We start from the raw sequence: 18442 nt of genomic DNA on the forward strand, positions 1-18442 counted from the left end.
CACAGTCATGGCTCTCTGGGAATGGGATGTGTTTGGAAAGGACTCTGTCCTTAATCCATCTCTCATAGGATAGTCTGTGTCTAGATAAACCTGAACTGATTTATTGAGGTACTCATGTGAGCTATTACATTTGCATATTCTATACATGCAGCATACTTTTAAATTCCCTCTTACATTTGGAATATGCCTCACCAAGGAGCAAGCTATATGCTGGGTAAAGATAGATTCTTTGGGACGAGTTGGCATATTGGTATTTGCATTACAGACCAGAGGTCTGCCTTGCTTTCCTAACTCTGTGTTCAGGTACACAGATACACACAAGTGTCTTGTTTCAGGTTTCTGACTCCTAATAAATTCTTAAATTGTTCTTAAATTTGAAAATGTGGGTTACTTGTCAGTTTCAAAAATGGCATGCTGTACATGTTAGCTGATCTATCTAAGGATGTTTTGGCATCCTTACTTGGAAATTTGAATTTTTTCATAGTTGTATATATTCTAGGAAAAATATATAATAAAGAGGATTAAACACTTGTAAAATGCTGTGGTTTCACCTGATCAGATTTATTTTGTAAAAACATTAAATCCTGTGCTATGTTATGTTTCTACAGAATGACAAAGGGCAGATTCCAGCAGATGTGGTTCCTGATCCAGTAGATATGCCACTGGAAATGGCAGATGCAGCAGCCAGTGCAAAGGAAATCAAGCAGATCTTGCTGGATGCAGTGCCGCTGTCGTGTGACATCTCCAAAGCCATGATTCCAACCTATGACCATGTCACAGGCAGGGCCATGCTTTTATCACTTGGCCTGAAGCTGGGAGATCGTGTTGTTATTGCAGGACAGAAGGTATGGCCACCAACCTGGCACTACTCTTATAATTCCTGGAGAGTCCATTTCTTTACCACTTTGGAGACATACCTCAATTTAAGGGTCTGAAATGCTTTCTGGAAGGTGTGATCTCTGCATGGCAGCAAGGAACTGGTTACAGAAAGTAATAAGCTGAAGAGTTATGTGATAAAGTCATTATTATGAAAAGCAGTTTTGACAGGCATAGGCTGCATTTTGTGTCTTTAAATGATTTTTAACAGTCTCCTATAGTACATCAGCATGGCTCAGCCTGTATTAACATTTTTGGTGTCACTTCGAAGTGATGGTAAAATTTGCAAATTACTTTGTGAGTTGCCCAGCTTTGTTAGGAGTGTGCGCTTGTGAAGTACTCCTGGTAGTTTCCAGAAGGCAGGGAAAAATCCCTTCAGTTCTGCTTAGCCTTTAGTAGCCCAATTTCACTGGTGCAATGCAGCTAAAATCTTTGAAGCAGTGCTGTGCCAATAGGGTTGTTACATGGTTCTGTGGAAGTATAAGGATGTAGCTAATAGAAGTCCAGCTCAAATGTGAATAGCTTTTTAGAAGCTACCACAATAGCCACCCTTCTAAAAATATATTTGAAAACTGTAATATTAATATTGCATTCAGTATTCAGACTTTTTATTTGCTCTGATAGCAAGGGATCTAAGTGCTAGAACTCTTTTAGAAAAGTACTTTTTTCCTGGTAAATACTGAAAGCATTTGTGAGCAAAATTTTATATTTGAATAGCTTTTGCTTTAATAGCTTTCCTAATATAACTTCAGATTTGTAACTGTCACAACAGAAAGATTCTAAAGTGATCTCCAGCAAGTGTGAAGCAGCTCCCATTGTGTATTTTAATTTGGTGTACTCTTGAAATTGGGTCAGGGAAAGTAAAGGAATCACTAGCTATGCAGAAGGCATTTTAACTGAAGTATGTACAGAAAACCACTTATTATTTAAAGACAGAAGTTTCTTTATCAGAAATCACAGTGGCAGCAAGGGGAGAGAATGTAAGTGCAAGTTAATGGAGGCTTTAGAGCAAGAAAGTGATGAAGTCGGTGCTCTTGTATCTTTCCTCTAAGTAAGGCCCACAGAACAGTTTGTGCTGTAATTGCTCACTGTGCATGGATAGAGCCGCCTGGTTTGCTTACTTTTATTCTTCTTATTGATTATGCTGTTGCAGTGTTTTTTAAGGAGTTGTTGGAAGCTGTTTTTGTGATGCCAAAGGCCAGCAGGACTTTGCAGCTAGCTTGTTTTACTTTAAGGGAGCCAAATCTGTTCTAGAGCAGGTGGGAAGAAGGAATGTGATTGTGCTTTTTGAACTTCCATTTCCACAGCAGCTTCCCTCCCTTCCTTCCTTTGTGTCTGGGGAGCTGTTGTGCTCCCACAATGCTTCCCACCCCTTTTCTCCATTTGCCTGAAGGGAGAAGTTCTCAGCCCTGCCTTCCCCTCCCCCTCGATACTCCTAAATTCCTACAGGGTGGAGCAAAAGTGGAAACAGGATGAGGGAAACGGTGCCCTGTTTTTAACCTTCTGCTGGATCAGTTCTCAGTCTGCAATATGGAAGCTGGGATGAGGGCACTTGGAACAGCAGCATTTTTTGGGGCTATATTTATGGGTTCCTGTTGTCTTTCCTGCTTCTGCAGTCTCCAAATATGTCAGCTTTAATGAGGCTTGAAAGCCAAGCACAGTAGATGCCAGAGGGAGAATGGATTCCTCTCTTGTCTCCCTACTGCGCCTGTCATTCCGGCTGGCTTGCAGGGTAGGAAGCTGTGTAAGCAGGTGTTCATGTGTACGTGATTTGGGGCCCCACAGCTCCACCAGCTCCTGCTCTGCTAGATTGAGTGTCCATTAGGATCACATCTGATGAAACGGGAGTGCAGGGAGAAAAGTGCTCCTGCTGTGTCTCATTTGAGAGAGATCCCCTGCTCCTTGCTTGCACGGGTCCTTGGGCAAAATTGGAGCTGCAGTTTTGCTATGTCCCTCCTCTGGTTTAAGATACTGGCTGTTCTCCTCTCTGCTCACTAAATGCCCTTTGGCTGGTGCCTGGAAAGTAAATGGAGGAATTGTAGGAATCTGTGGGGCTGCTTGGCTGAACTTCCCCTGGCTGAATTAGATCCCTGTGTCAATGGCTAAAAGGTCTCACTTTATATTAGTGTAATATATCTGTCTATAACAATCAAGTTTAAGGAGATCTTCAGCATAAGAGAAGAGGCTCTGGGTCATGTTTATTTCTTTACAGATATTAGGAAAGAGTACCTGGAAGGTTTTATAGTAAAAAAAAAAGAAGGTTTCTATCTGTTTGGTCTCTGAGGGTTAAACAGTGGAGTGAGTCACAGTGTAAAGTGAGCTAATATTAAGGTCACATGAGATGAGGAAAACAGAGCAACTGAAAGATCAAAGTTTTTTATTCCTAAAACTAATTTAAAAATTAAATATAAAAATGAAATTAAGTCAATATTAAATGCATCTCTTGTAGTTATTCCTCCCCTGTTTGAAGTGTTAAGCTTATAAAGTATATTTGTGGAGAATGAGGTCTACCAGCAAGACTGGTCTGTCTTGATATTCTCCATATGCTTATCTGTTCAGAGTCTATAGTATTTATTGAAGCAACAACAAGTGTTTAAGACATTTTAAATGTTTAAAACATTTGCTGACTTTAAAAATTTTGTTTAATCATAAGGAGAGAATAGAAGGCATATGAATCTTTTCCAAAGAAAAAATTAATTATTCTCTGAAGTTTACCCTTGAACCTTTGCTAGATATATATATTAAAAAATATATGTTTTTATGTGTGTATTTATGCACGCACAGATTTGTCTGATATTTCTATGGAACCTCCAGTTCAGGAAGATACCTAGCCCCAGTTCTGGAATTATTCATGTATAAACAGTGCAAGTAAAACCTCTCAGTGGGCATGTGCTCCTGTACCTTGCTGACCTAGAGCTGTTCACAGTGGTTCTTACTGTCTAATTCTTGCCTGTTGTGACATCTGTCCTTAACCATGGCTGCTGTTTAATGCAAAATATACACAGAAGGAATAAGACCTTTTGGAAAATGTATTGAGTGGTGTTGAAAGATAGAATGTGAATAAGTGAGGGAAGTGATGTTTACATTTTTGTGATGAAAAGCTTGGAGATGACTTGCTGTCTCATTCATAACTGATACTATTTTCTCATGAACAATACTTGTTTAACAAACCCATTCTGTGTTGATGCTTTTTCTCTTAGGTTGGCACCTTAAGATTTTGTGGCACAACAGAATTTGCCAGCGGCCAGTGGGCTGGTGTAGAGCTGGATGAACCAGAAGGGAAGAACAATGGAAGTGTTGGAAAAGTCCAGTACTTCAAGTGTGCACCAAAACGTGGTATAGCCTTTGTTTTCTTTTTTCTACAAATTTTAAACCTCTGAATTTTAAAGTGTACTGTAAGGTATGAACTGTTGGGAGGATAAAAGCAGGTAGTAGATTCTGTTGCTTTTCTTTGCAGTGTTTTGTTTGATTTATTGATTCTTTAGCTGGTCTTAAAGTTTTGGCTGCAACTATTTGCAAAATGACTGAAACAACCAATCAGTCAAAATTTCTGGTTATTTCTTTGAGACTGTGAGATTTTCTAGTTTTTCATTGATACTGTTGAAACTAGTTGTTTGTATTGTAACAATAATAACCATGTTTCTTTTCCTGCTTTGTCTTCCTTGGTAAGACACTCCTGCTTGTAGTTGTTTTCTAACTTTGAGCTTGAGGTATTTTAATTGAGGTGCCATGGCCACACATGGCACACAAAATGTGTTGTGTTTCATAGCAGTGGAGATTGAACATTACTGTAAGGACAAAAAGGAGATTCTAATTGATAGTCTTTCTGAGTGTTTCCAACTTATCCTGTTCAAGCTGCTTGATAAGGAATTTGGTTTCACTGTTCTCTTGAGCTTGTCCTTCCTACCCTGCAAGTGCTTTGTCAGCATAGCAAGTTCTGATGGTGGCTAAAAAACACCCAAATTAATTGATGTGAGAGAGTAGCTGCAAAGTTTTATTACTTTACCATTACCTATGGTTCTTTGTTGGAACATACAATTTTCTCTCCAGGTATCTTTGCACCCCTTTCCAAAATAAGCAAGGCTTCTGATCACAAAAAAAGCTCTGTAAGAAGCTCTTCCGTGCGGTCTTCGCCTTTGGTCAAATCCAAGAAAATAGATGTGACACACATAACTTCCAAAGTGAATTCTGGTGAGTGTTTTCTTGCATGTTGACGCAGGATGGAGACATACTAATCTTCAAGAATTAGTAAATCTTAGTGTTAAAATTCTTGTTTGGAGTTAGTTCATAGCCTGGGATGAAGTGATAAGGTATTCATTAACTCCATGTTGTTCTGTTGGAAGTTGACTGGCCTGTGGAGTGGTACTGGAAGGATGTTTTGTGGAGCTATGATTACAGTGATCTGATGTACTGTGACAGTTTCTACTCTTTACATACTCTATAAAGAAAATCCCTCACCACAACATTTATTCTTGAGCCATTAAATTAATTTCTAATTGGCTGTGATACCACTTAAGTGTCTCAACGTAATGAGGTTCTATTTACTAAGATATTCCTGGGGAATTTGCAAGGAATTAAAATCTAGTAAATAATCTATACACCTTTACGCCTGGAAATTGAAGAGATTAATTTTCTGGCAACGTGGTGAAGAAACTATTTAACTAATTGTATTTTATCTGCTAATTAAATTATCGGAGTAAAACCAGTGCCAGAATAGGAGAGGTTGTCCTTGTAATAAGACCCGAGTCTACTGATTGGAGTTATGGGCTCAGTCTCTGGCTCTGGTTTACTTTCTTAGTAATTTGCTCAAATTACTTATTCCTTCTGGGTAAGTTCCCTCTCTGTGGAGTAAATGATCCATGTTTTCTGACTGTTCAGGTTCCAACCTGAGCAGGCTCTTTCCTGCTGTGTGCAGTGCTGGCCATGCATAATCTGCCCCCCACCCCGTGTTTGGCTGCCTATGTAATAATGTCAGTAAATATTTCATTGGCATTTCTTCTGCCTTTTGGGCCCCGTTTAGATGACTCACACTAAGGCAGCACAGCTTAAGGGATGGAAGATAAAACACATCTCCATTGAATTTACCCAAGCACCCTAAAACACTGCACGCTTCATCCCTAATATTCTGGGTATGGATACAATGCAGCAGGCTGGTGCCAGGAAAAGATGCATTTTGACAGCTTTTTGGATGACTTATGTAACTTTTCTCTGCATACATTGAGGGGGGAGTGAGTGTCTGTATTTACAATTAGCACAAGATTCAAGCTATTTATAAATGGGCATCTTTCATAAAAAGCTTCTTGGGATAAGCAGTTTGTGGGGAGTATTGCTCAGGAGCAGATCCAAACTGACTTTTTCCGTTCATTATTTTCCAGTGTTTGATTCACTTTGTTGTGATCTATTTGTAACCTATTAAACTATAATGAGAGGGACTTTTGCTTTGTCACTAGTTCAGTTCTAACCCACCTTTTCTGTCCCAGAGGTGCAGTTGTGTATTTGTGAAATTTAAACATTTGATACCTTGCTCTAAGATAAATCAGAGTGAGTTAAGCATCATCTGCCCAGGAGAGCTTACATTCACTGGATGTGAGTGTCTGGAAGGTGCTGTGTGCAGGGAGTCCAAGCACAGAATTCCACTGGGATTAATGTGCCTGGCTGATTGGCTGGCAGGAGTGGGGCAAGGACAAAGCTGCAGAGGCAGAACTTGGGTTTGCAGTGTTTATGTGCATCACCAGGTCACATTTCTTTCCTTTAAACTTCCTCCCTGGATTACATTGGTTTATAATGATTAAAAAAAAATTAGTATGTTTTTTATAGATAAGGTTATAAGCTGCAAAGTAAAATAAAATATTTTATAGGGGTTTTGTGATTTTATTTGGTTTTGCTGGATTTGAATAATCCATCACATTGATGGGAAAATATATTTTTCAAGTTTCTAGGAAAAGGATTACTGAGATAAAATTAATAAATGTGCTATCAGTCACAAACAACTAGGTTTTTGATCTGATGCCTTAATGGCCATAAAAGTTTGGGAAATACTCTACATTCACAAACTAATTCAGTCTCTGTGGCTGAGTTAAGCTGAGAGATGTAGTTAAATAAAACAGATGTGATTGATTTTTCTTTCATGACAGGGAGGGGATAAATCATAGATAAGCTTGCTCTTCATTGAGTTAGAGTAGGAAACTGTCAGAAATGCAAAATAACTGTTTGCAAATTATAACTTAGGTGAGTGTATCAGTTCCTACACATATCACAACATTGCTGCTCTGAGAGTTAGGCTCTTCAAAATCATACTGGCATGCTTACATTATTATTTGTAGTCTGAATGAAGATTTGATCTCAAATCTCTCTCAAAACCTTGATGTATAATCTTTAAAGCAGAAATTATGAAATTAATACTGGTAAAATACTATTAAAATGAATGTTATAGATATGAATGCTTGAAAGATTTAAATAAAACTGCTTCAATATAAAAAATAACATTTTGTAGACCATTTGTTTATTGTTTGACAAGATAGTTTGGACTGGTTTAATGTGTTAAGGAGTTTAATATCTGTGCTTATCCATCAAAACAATTCTGCAGTTCTTGTTTTACCCATTTATCAAGTGTCTAAGGAATTGTACAATTTTATAAATTTTTTCATGCATCCAGTAATCTGTATAATCTGCAAAAATTGTTTTTGTGACTTTCCTGTAAAATTATTGTTACTTGTTAGGATGTGTATATTTAATTTCAGATATTCTTTTTATAGGCCTAAATACTGCAAAAAGAGACAGTGCTTCTGAAAACAACTTTCTGACTGCCAACAGGGGAAAACATGTACCTGCAAAAGATGGTAATTAAATGATTTTTAATTTTTGTTTGACATCTTAAGGAAAAATACTTTGAATGGTAGAAGCAGTATTATTGCTGCCCTACTTCTGTAAAAGCCCTATATCTACACTGTACTTGCTTGTTTAATTCAAGTCTCAGGCAGGCTTTAGGTATTTCTTTTTCTAGGAGCAAAGTAATTTGTGTGGATATTTGGCTGGTGTTCCGTGTTGGTTTGGTAACCACTGCTGTCTGAATGCTTGGTCAGGAACATGGGAAAGCCCTTAAAGCTGGCTCTTAGTAAATGATCCTTGCACAGGATCTGCAGAATTACTGGCTGAGGTTTTTGAGGAAGGACTTTTGCCCTGTATTGTTGCTGCCTAGATTTTAATATTCTGTTGGTATTTTTTTTCTTTCCTCTATCTGTATGTTCATGCTTCTCTAATAAAGTGTTACCATCTAACAGTGCTTAACAGTCTTGGTGCTGTGTCATGGCAGACTTACAAGAACAGGCTTCAAATATGAAAAATGAAACTAGCTTCTAAAGAGTTCCTTCTGCATGTGAATCATTCTCTGCAATTACCTAGTTTCACAATTGGATAACAACTTCTACCACACCAGTACTTTGAACTTGAAACACAAAGGGACCTCACTTTCAGCTGTCTTGAACAAACCCTCAAAGTTGTATCTCCTTTGAGGTTTTGTCTACAAAATCATACTCTTAAGTGTTGGTAAAAGCAGTGTTTCTTTGGAATAATCTGAAGTGTGCATTTGAATATGCCTTTTTAAAGTCACAGAATCACAGAATAGTTTGATTTGAAAGGGACCTTGAAGATCATCAAGGGTCATTAAAGATCATCACCCAACTTCTCTGGGTAACCTGTTCCAGTGTCTCCCACCTTTACAGTAAAGAATTTTTTCCTAATACCTGATCTAAGCCTCCTTTCTGTCAGTCTAAAGCCTCTACTTGTCCTGTCACTGCTTCTACTCATGAAAAGTCTATCCATCTTTCATGTGGGCCCCCCTCAGTCACTGAAAGGCCACAATGAGACTTGGCTGACCAACCCCAACTCTCTCAGCCTTTCCACATAGAAGAGGTGTTTCATCCCTCTAAACATCTTTATCTCCTCCTTTGGACTTGCTCCAGCAGGTCTGTGAAAGAAAGCATCTTGTTATAGCTTCTGTGAGTGAGCAGTTGTGAATTCAGAAAAGACAACAACTGGATTTATAAAACATGGCTTAGGAGTAAAGACTTGAAATTTGTGATTAAAAAGACAGAAGATGAAAGGTGTAAAACTGGAAGCTTTAGAATACAAGGGATGGTATAGCCCACTCTGCATGTGTAGTGGGTGTAAAAAACCTTGATGTAAACTGGTGATGATTGAGGCTTTATATGAGGGGGGGAACCCTGTAACCCTAGGGATAATTATGTGGTGAAATACACTACTGAAGAAGTCTTGGGATTTCCCTGATGGGATGTTTTTAAGAACAGGCCAATTACTGTCAAGAGTGTTGTAACAAATAATTGTTTTGCCTGAAGGAGAAGGAATCAATTATATGGCCTACTGAAGTCTTTTCTGCTCTTCCTTCTCCCATGCTGTGATTTCCCACAAAATGAAGTATCTTGGTGACAGGTTTAGTTGGAGCAGTTCTTGTTGCATCCCTGTAAAAATGCTGGTCTGACCTCCAGTGAATCCATCCCTGGACTGGCTTTTAAATAAATACATGTAGCATGTGTTTGCAAATGTGCACGTGTTTATACCTTGGACATGGAGTTGAAGTTTGCCTGTTTAGTCACCATTTAGTTAGTAATTTGCATGTTCATTATTGTAGCCTAACTGTAGTGAGTATCTCAGAGTCTTCAGATTTCTGTCCTCAGCTTTTGTTTAGACCCACTGCCTTTGCCTTTCCTCAGTTCTTTACTGTTTTGCAAAATTGGAGAATTAAATTACATTGAAAAACTAACCCTGTGTCAATATCAAGGTGTTTGCCAAAACGAATGCATTATGCTTCTCAAAAGTCTGGAAAATTTGATAAGCAATATTATCTTAATTTCTCACATCGATAAGCTGAGGCATAGATGTGTCTTGCTGTACCCTGCCTCATTTTGGGCAGAATGGGTTAAAAAAGGGGAGAAGATGAAGGGCCTTGAAAAGGAAGCAGGAAAGATGAACATTAAGTCTTATTGGACAGTTTAGACTTCAGGGTTTGCAAATGGAAATAAAAGTGATTTATTTCCCATTCTTGTTTTATAGTACAGATTTTAATATTAATACAGTATGTAATGGAATATAGTAGGCTTCAATCCAGGCAATAATTCACTCACACAATATCACCTTCCTTTCACTTCTCATCAAATCTTTAGTAGGCTGGATGCTGAAAGGATGGTGGTATGATCTCTTATTACTAAACTTCATGTATTTTAATAAATATGCTTGGGACTGCTTAGATGAACTTTCATAGAGTAATAAAGATGTGCTTTTGGAGACCATTTCTAGCACTCAGCTATCACCATATTCCCAAGGCAGGATTGGGTGCACCCGTGTCATTCCCGACAGGTGTTTGTGCAAACACTGCATAACAAATTCTAACTATGGCTCTTTACTTTGTGTTCTGCTGTCCATGGAGAGAGATAACTTCCATATTGCAAAAGCTTTCCTTTCTGCTTAATCTGTCCTTTTCCAAATTAGAATCCCTGAAGGAAAACTTTCATTTATGTCTTTAGGTTTTCCTGGGTACAGCAGCTCTTCCTCTTCTACTGCCTCCTTGGAAGGCAAATGGAATTACTCTAAGAAGAGGAACTCAATGAGCAACAGTAAAAAGGCCCTGACTAGAGTGTCTTCTGCCTCATCTAAGATTAGTGCTGGTATGGTCTGTTGTATGGAGGTGTATTTTCACAGGGGGGAGTTGACTGCTGCGTTAAGTACTTCTGTAGAACTATTTGTGTTGTTTCAGAACCTGAGATAGTTTGAGAAAGACACTTGTGAAGTAGTTTAACCATAAACCTAGGTTTGGAAACTTTTAGAAAGATTTTTGTAAGGTCTTCAAGATGCAAAGTGTTTTTATAGTTGGTCACTGTACCTTTTCAGAGCAGAGAAAAGGCTGTAGTCCAGTTTTTGTGCTGCACAAAGCAAGTTTTTACCTAAGCAAAATTTGTGTTGCCATGTGTGGAAGGTACACTGTGTTAGAGATAAATACTCTGTTCACTAATCATTTGGCTTGTTATTGAGAACTTTCTTAAAGATTTAATTTTACTAATTTAATCTCACTAATTTCAGATCTTGTTCTTCTCTTGACCAGGGCTGTATAGTTCCCCAACCACGAGGAAAAATGCTCTTGATGGAGAAATCCAGGTTGGAGACAGAGTACTGGTGGTGGGACAGAGAACAGGCACTGTTAGATTTTGTGGGACAACAAAATTTGCACCAGGTATGTGCAGTGCTCTGTGTATGTTGTCAAATCAGTATGGAATAGTTTACATGTGAGCACGAGAACTGTAATCCATCTTTTCCCTCACTCCTTCCAAAAGAATTCTAAATTTAAGTTGGTTTGTTTCCAAGTTCTTTCTTTATCTCTTTCCCCCTCTCCCTTTTATGTTTCACTGAATATTTTTTACTTTAATGCAACTGTCAGGAAAAAATAATGGTTTAAAATGTGGCTTTTATTTGTCCACTGTCTTGACTTATGTAGGAGAGATAGTTTGATGTTGAAGTTGTAGGTATTACAGAATCACTGAATATTCTGGGTTGGAAGGGACCCACAAGGATCATAGAGTCCAGCTTCCTAGCACAGCTTTCTGAAAGTCTTCAGTTGAGTCTCCAAAGGGGTATCTGGTTTATTGAGATCACATGCATTTACTCCTTACTTTTTGTGTTAAGGCTTTTTGACACAGCTTGTCTCTTGCAATAGTGGCACTCTTATGTCATGTGCCGGCCTTGTTTCTTAATTTATTGACATCTTTAAGAGAGTAATTGTGAACATAATAAAATTTTAACTAACAAACTTTTAGGCCACAAGATCAATAAAGTTACAAATATCTCAAAAAGCCCCAACCTCTACCACAGTTTTCTCATCCTTTCAGCTTCTCCCTTCCCCTTGCTAAAAAACACTTTGCAGTGAAGCCAAGTGCTGTCAAAGGCAGCCAGTTGTTCTGAATTGTAGAAATTAATTTTGAAACTAATATTATCTTCTCTATGGCCCTATGTATAATCTCACTGCAAGAGTAATGCAGAAGCAGTTGGTAAGTGTTGGTGTGAGCACCTGGTTTGGGTGAGGGCTGTGTGATTGGCAGTGCTCTGTTGTGACACTGGGTGGCATCAGCATTTCAAAAACCCCATCAGGATGCAGGGTCGTGGTTCGAGCTCTGTTCTTCTTTCATCCCTGCCCCCTTGCCCATTTCACTGTAGGCAGCCCTTGCTGTGGTAGTGAAGTTCCCTGAGGGTCACTTCAATGTCATCGCTCTTTGTGTTGTTGCTGAGAAAGTGATCAGGGAGAAAAGGGCTGTTTTCCACGTACACTGACAACTGTCAAATCAGAAAGCTATTTGACAATGTTAAGTCTCCTCCCTCTCTGCTTTAAATCAGGAACATAATTTTTTGGAGGAAAACAAAAGATGACAAATCATCACCATTTGCTAACCCAGTAATTTATAGAAAATGTAACAGATGTACATTTAAGTATTTCAGTTCTAATGTGTAGCAAAGCTCTGGAAGTTATCCAGGGTTTGTTGCTTCTGCTGCAATGCAGATCTTAATTCTAAAAGTGGGAAGGGGAGAACTTCTGATATGCTGAGCCTTTCTAATTCATAAGCTGTCATTCTTGAGTTTCGTGAGCTGATAATTAGAATTAGGGTTTTATCCAGTGCCTTAGTACCAAGTGACTCGAATTAAATTCTGAATCTTCTGGGGATGGATAGCATAAGGACTACTAATGGAGTATGAAATTTAGCACCTTTGTGTAATTAGCTCACATTTATCACAGGTTATGAATGATCAAGCTCATTAACATCTTGCTGCCTATTCAGTGTTCTGTATGAGATTAATTGATGGCCGGTTCCAATTTTTGCACCCTTCTCTTGGTATCACACGACCAACCTTGCAATTTGTATTAATTATAACTTGCTAGATAGAAAGAACGAATTAATATCAAAACTTTAATTTTACTGTTGATGATCTCAGATGAGGCATAAACCATGTGGTCAGAGGAATGAAGAGGGAAATGTGAAAGAGCAGTGCTGCTTTTTGTTGTCTCCTTGTCCAATAGCCAGTTATGCTTAGTAACATTCTATTTTACTTTAGTGTGTACATATATATATATGTATACACACATACATATTCCTCAAATGTTTTAACTTTTTTGTATTAATTAAAATGTCACTAATTTTACTGAAAGCATATAAAAATGCTGAGATAATTGGATTTATTAGGCTATAATTTTTGCATAATTGCATAGATAGCTATTTTATAATATTTCTATTTACTGTTAGCATCTTGACATTTTCTGACTAGAAACTGTTTTCCTTGATGTGGGTGAATGACAACTGTGCCAGTGGTCTAGGTGAAGAAAAGCCTGTAGTGTTTTGTTCAAAATGCCCTGATTTCACTATTTTGCAATGTAGGGTTCTGGTGTGGAATTGAATTGGACAAGCCCCATGGGAAGAACGATGGCTCTGTGGGAGGAGTGCAGTACTTCAGCTGCCTTCCCAGATATGGCATATTTGCACCCCCATCTCGTGTACAGAGGTGAGCACGGAAGCTCTTGTCATCTTAGGGTTGCCAAGTGATTTCTTAATACATTTCCAACATGGAAAAATTTTCAAACAGATACAGAAGACACAAATGTTTTCTTCTGCAAATGTAAATTTATAACCTCCATTAAAAATCTGGTGGTTTTAGGTCAGGTTTCTGAAAGCAGAGTGTAAAACTATAAATGCATCTTCCTCTGTTTCTCTTGCAGCCACCTGAAGTATTTTATATCAGGACCTCTGATACGCTGTGTTTATTAAACCTTACTTTTGTGACCCAATCCTGATGTGTTCTGCTAAATTCAATTATAAAAGGAAGTTGCCCTTGGACATGACTGAAAATACTCTTTTTATCCTAGCTAACTGCACAGAGGATCCAAAGCATGTACCACTTGCCTGTAGTCTCTTCCTTAGGTTCCAGGAAGAGCATCCAAGGAGTTCTGTTCTCCTTCCTCCTCTGTTTGTGTGTAGTTACTCTGCCAGACATGTTCTTGCCTTTATTTCTCTGAATAAGCCATCTCAGGGAAACTCTGAGGAACTTGCCTCAGAATCATACCTGCTGTCTCAGTGAGTGAGAGGCAAGTTAACTCAAATACATTGACTTTCTCCAGGTACTTCTTGCATAGCAGCCTGAGTGCAGCAGGAATGCTGGTGTCTCTTGGGGGCAGATGGAGAAGGAAAGAATCAAAACCTCATCAATATTTGACAAGAAACCAGTAGGTTTGTTCAGAGTTGAGTCAAAATGACCTTTTTATTGTGTTACTGCTTTTCAGACTGACTGGTTCTCTGGATTCTCTCACAGAGACTTCATGGAGTAAAGGAACTCGCACTTTTCCAGGTAGGAGTGAGAGAAAATGGGATTTAGGTGGGGCAGGCTCTGCTCTGCAGTCAGAACCATCTGCACAAAGCCAACTTCTCCAAAAGCACAAGAGATTTTCAGGGACCTCAAATGCCAGTCTGGCTGCTCCCTTCCTAAAAATCTAGCCTGCAGAAGGAACTGTGGAGTACTGTATTATTCTTAACACTCTCCTGGCAGAAAGAATTAATGTCAGTTATGATTGTTGGCAGTCTTCCCTTATTGCTAATACTGCACTCTAATCAGAGAGAAAGGGAAATGGAACCTGCTCCTTAATACAAATTGAGATTGATGAAGGGATCAGCAGGGGGACGTCCCTATGAAATTACTAAAACTTGTGTGAGGTACTTGAAGTTGTTGGTTTTCTTTTCCTCTACTTTAGCTTCTTGTGAAAAGACCTTCAAATTACCCTTGTTTGGTTTGTTTAGTTTAATTTCTGTTCCCTCTGAAAAGCCAAACCTATTATAGGCATATATGTTCATGAGAAGTTTAATAATTTAATTTCCAAATTAGAGGGGAGAATGTGCAGCAAATGTAGTGGAAACAATATAAAAAAACCCACAAAGAATATGTGTTCATAAAGGTGTTTTTTTTTTTTTTTCTCCTTAAGAAGTCCTACACAGCTTATTAATCTTTCCACTCAGGTTTTAGACGCAGTCTAAGCACGACTTCTGCATCTTCACAAAAGGAGATGAACAGAAGAAATGCCTTTGTTAGGTGAGTGTTATGAGTTTCAAGTGCTTGGGTGAGCTGATTGTTAGCTTTGATGAAAAAAAATCCCTTCATGCATATAGGATATCTAGATCTTTACATGTTTGGGTTTTTTTTGTGGTTTTTTTTTCTTTTTTTTTTCAAAATGAACTAGTAGTACATGTTTTTCCATCCAGGAATACAGTCCTACAGTCCTAGAATTTAGGTTGGCCTTAAAGTTGTTTTCCAATCATATTCTCCAAATTTTGGTATTTTCACACAGCTGGGTGAAGTTGAGAGGTTCTTGGTAAAGGGCTTCACTTTGCTCTTGCGATCCTGACTGACAGTTGTATGGTAAAGTTGTTTTGGCTAAACTGTTTTAAGCTCCAGATAAAATGTTTTGTATGGCTTAATTTACCAATACTATCACCTGCTGTAAATACTGCAGATCCTAGCATCGGGTGTAGGAAATTGCTTTTCCAATACTTCAGAGTGCCGAGTGTAGCAGCCTGTTACTGTTATTTCATGGTTTGTTAGTTACATGAGATCGAACCCAGTTTTTCTCAAAAGGGATTTGAAGGTGTGTTTTTTCCCCCACGCACTTCCTTGAATTACAGATTCTCCCTGGATGTTTTATACCAAAGAAAGGACATTTTTTGTTCCCTTTCCTTTCCCACTAGATCCAAGAGCTCCGTGTTGCGGCGCAGCTGGAGCGGCAGCGCGACAGCTCCCTCCGAGGGGCCCGTGAAGCTGCACGAAGGCTCCCAGGTTCTCCTGACCAGCTCCAATGAAATGGGCACCATCAGGTACATCGGCCCCACAGACTTTGCCCCGGGGGTCTGGCTGGGGCTGGAGCTGCGCAGTGCCAAGGGGAAGAACGACGGCTCCGTGGGGGAGAAGCGCTACTTCAGCTGCAGGCTGAACCACGGCGTCCTGGTGCGGCCCAGCAGGGTCACCTACCGTGGCATCAACGGGGCAAAGCTGGTGGATGATGTCTGCTGAGCCCACAGCGTGCTGCTCACAGAGTGGGGCAAGGAGTGTGTCAAAGCACAGGGCAAGCCCGCCTAGAACACAAACTTCTTTTGGAATCTTTAAACCTGCATTTGCGTTTTACATATATAAGTATATATGTATGTGTGTGTATATAATAGATATATTTTATATAAATATATATATAAAATAGGGAGATAAAGTGTTCAGTCATGTTAAGAAATAAAACCACTGATGAGTTTTCTCTTACTTTAATGACCCTTGTTGCCTGGAAGGTTATTAAAGGTTTTAAGATGCTGCATCATTTGAAAACCATTCCAGTTGGAGAACAGTGTCTGCAGCATTCTCTAAAGTTCCTGTGTGGTTCATGCAGTATTTAGAGGGTTTTTCTCCATGTAGTAGTGAACTGGAAATGTTTGTGCATTGCCCGCTTTTGACAGCGGAGATGGTTGATGGGTGGCATTAGCTTGGTTCCTGGGCACTTTGTCAATTCCAAAACCAGCTGCTAGCAATAAGAAAGGAGAGGAAAAAAAAAGCCAAACCGTCTCCTTTTTTCAAACAGTTGTGGAGTATTTTTGCATTTTTGCATTAGGATCTCTCTTCCTCTTTCCCCCTCCTCTCCATAATGCAGAAGGGCTGATAAATATGAGGATTTGCCCCTCTCCTAGAAGAGCAGCAATTAAATAAGAAGCCTTTAAAAAGCACAAATATGCTGCATGCCAGTCTGTACAGTAACAAGCACTTTTTGTTCTGCATTTGTAGAAGGAGCTACAGACAAGATGCACTCTTTGAAATAATGCACTTTGCGCTCTCCTGGAGAGCTTACCCTCATTTTTAGAGACTATTTTTTTTGTTTGGGGTGCTGCAGGCAATGAGTATCACAGTTGTAAAATGCAAATAAGCCAGAGTGGAATACATAATTTCCTTATCATAAATATTAAGTCTGTATAAATACAGCAAGGTAATTCCTGCCAATGGTATGGAACAGATGCAGGGTTTTCAAGCAAGCTGTTGCCATTATTTGATTGCTTTGTGATACATGTTTCTTTTTGTTTGATTTGGAACAGTTTCCAGTATAAATTTTTTTTTTGTGAGATCTTGTGATGAATTAAGGATAATTTTAGGTACAGCAGTGTTAAGGGCCTTTGTGTGACATCATTTGTGTATCAGCCTTTTAGAATGGCTAATATTTTGTCCATGTTTTAAACATATGCTGAGCAATTAAAATACATTCTATGTCAACATTATCTTAACTGGATGGGTTTGTGTTACAGAACAGTCATTTTACTCTTAAATTATTTGCTTGCTCTTGCCTACTTGAAGAAGTGATACTTTAAATAATAATAGCCTATTTTTAGACAGAATCCTGCTGCTGTAACCTTCTTTTAAATGTTGCTGTAGTTATTTTTCCTGATCTGTATTTAAAATAATGCCTATTGTTGTCTAACTCACGGGAATTTTTAATTGAATATAAAAGCTGTAAATTTTGAATGTAAAAAAAAAGTAATGCTTTATATTTAGAGATGCAGATATTCAGTGATGTACCGAACTTTACTTTGTTTCCTGCTGATATTAATAAAATGAAACCCTGTTAAATAGTAGAGCAAAAAGAATGTTCATGGGGTCTTTATAGAATGTACATTTCTTACTTCTGTTCATTTGTACAAATTAAGTGCAGGGAGTTCAGTGTGCCAATGCCAGCTGTGATCAGAAGCTTTTCTCTTTCCTGGCTGTTCAGCACAGAACTGCCAGCTCCAAACAAAGCCTTTGCACAGCACATTGTGTCACACCCTGGTGCTCCTGGGAGGGCAGTGGACTTTCTGTGAGGAGACTCATTACCAGGAATGCTCATTTTCCTGCCTGACCAGATGGAATGGGTGGAGCTGCTTTATCTGAGGGGTAGCTGGAGCTCCCCAGGAGGTGGGTATGGGAAGAAGTGTGTGGGTGAGGCAGCAAGCTGGGGCAGCTTGTTGGAGTCTCAGCATTTCTGTGTGGTCTGCCTAGCACAGATGATTCAGTGGGAGCTTGTTTTTCCTGCAGGGGTGTCAGGCTGCACCTTCCACAGCTCTGTAGCAGTTCAGCTGGAAGTGGGGTCTTGGCCTGGGCCTGACTGAAGCTGCCTGATGGGTGCAGGAGAGGGCACAGATACCATCTGGCACTGGTCTATTGTGCTCTACCTTCCCTTTCAGCTTCAGCCAGCAGCACATCTCTCCTGGAAGCTGTGGCTGTAATTGGCTCGAGCACTGTAGCTTAGAGGAGCAAGTCTGACTGTTATCAGGATGGAGCTGTTTTGCTAGCTCTCAGAATCTTCTGCCAGGAAGCAAGAAGCACTGTAAATTTATGCTGTCTGAAACAGACATAAATCAGTCCATTCCAGAAAGGATTACTGATGGCTCTCTTCAAGGTGATGATGGGAAGGGATTTGTGCTTCCCTAAATCCAAGGTAAGTTGCCATAATCCTTTACTCCCAACT

The 18442-nt window shown here is 39.2% G+C and overlaps 1 protein-coding gene across 6 annotated transcripts in view; it reads left to right on the forward strand.

Moving 5' to 3' along the window:
• Positions 1 to 17570, forward strand: part of CLIP4 (CAP-Gly domain containing linker protein family member 4) — a 31458-nt gene extending 13888 nt beyond the window's left edge. For all 6 annotated transcript variants that reach the window (XM_021534873.4, XM_021534872.4, XM_085575799.1 and 3 more), the window contains exons 9-18: positions 609 to 845; positions 4077 to 4212; positions 4927 to 5067; positions 7632 to 7715; positions 10416 to 10556; positions 10991 to 11119; positions 13308 to 13431; positions 14207 to 14271; positions 14934 to 15006; positions 15660 to 17570. In XM_021534873.4, the coding sequence (XP_021390548.2) occupies positions 609 to 845; positions 4077 to 4212; positions 4927 to 5067; positions 7632 to 7715; positions 10416 to 10556; positions 10991 to 11119; positions 13308 to 13431; positions 14207 to 14271; positions 14934 to 15006; positions 15660 to 15981 (1452 nt within the window). In that variant the 3' untranslated portion in view covers positions 15982 to 17570. The remainder of the gene's footprint in view (positions 1 to 608; positions 846 to 4076; positions 4213 to 4926; positions 5068 to 7631; positions 7716 to 10415; positions 10557 to 10990; positions 11120 to 13307; positions 13432 to 14206; positions 14272 to 14933; positions 15007 to 15659) is intronic.
• Positions 17571 to 18442: the final 872 nt, after the last annotated feature.

Source organism: Lonchura striata, chromosome 3 (assembly GCF_050655825.1).
Source record: "Lonchura striata isolate lonStrDom1 chromosome 3, ASM5065582v1, whole genome shotgun sequence".
Lineage (NCBI taxonomy): Eukaryota > Metazoa > Chordata > Aves > Passeriformes > Estrildidae > Lonchura > Lonchura striata.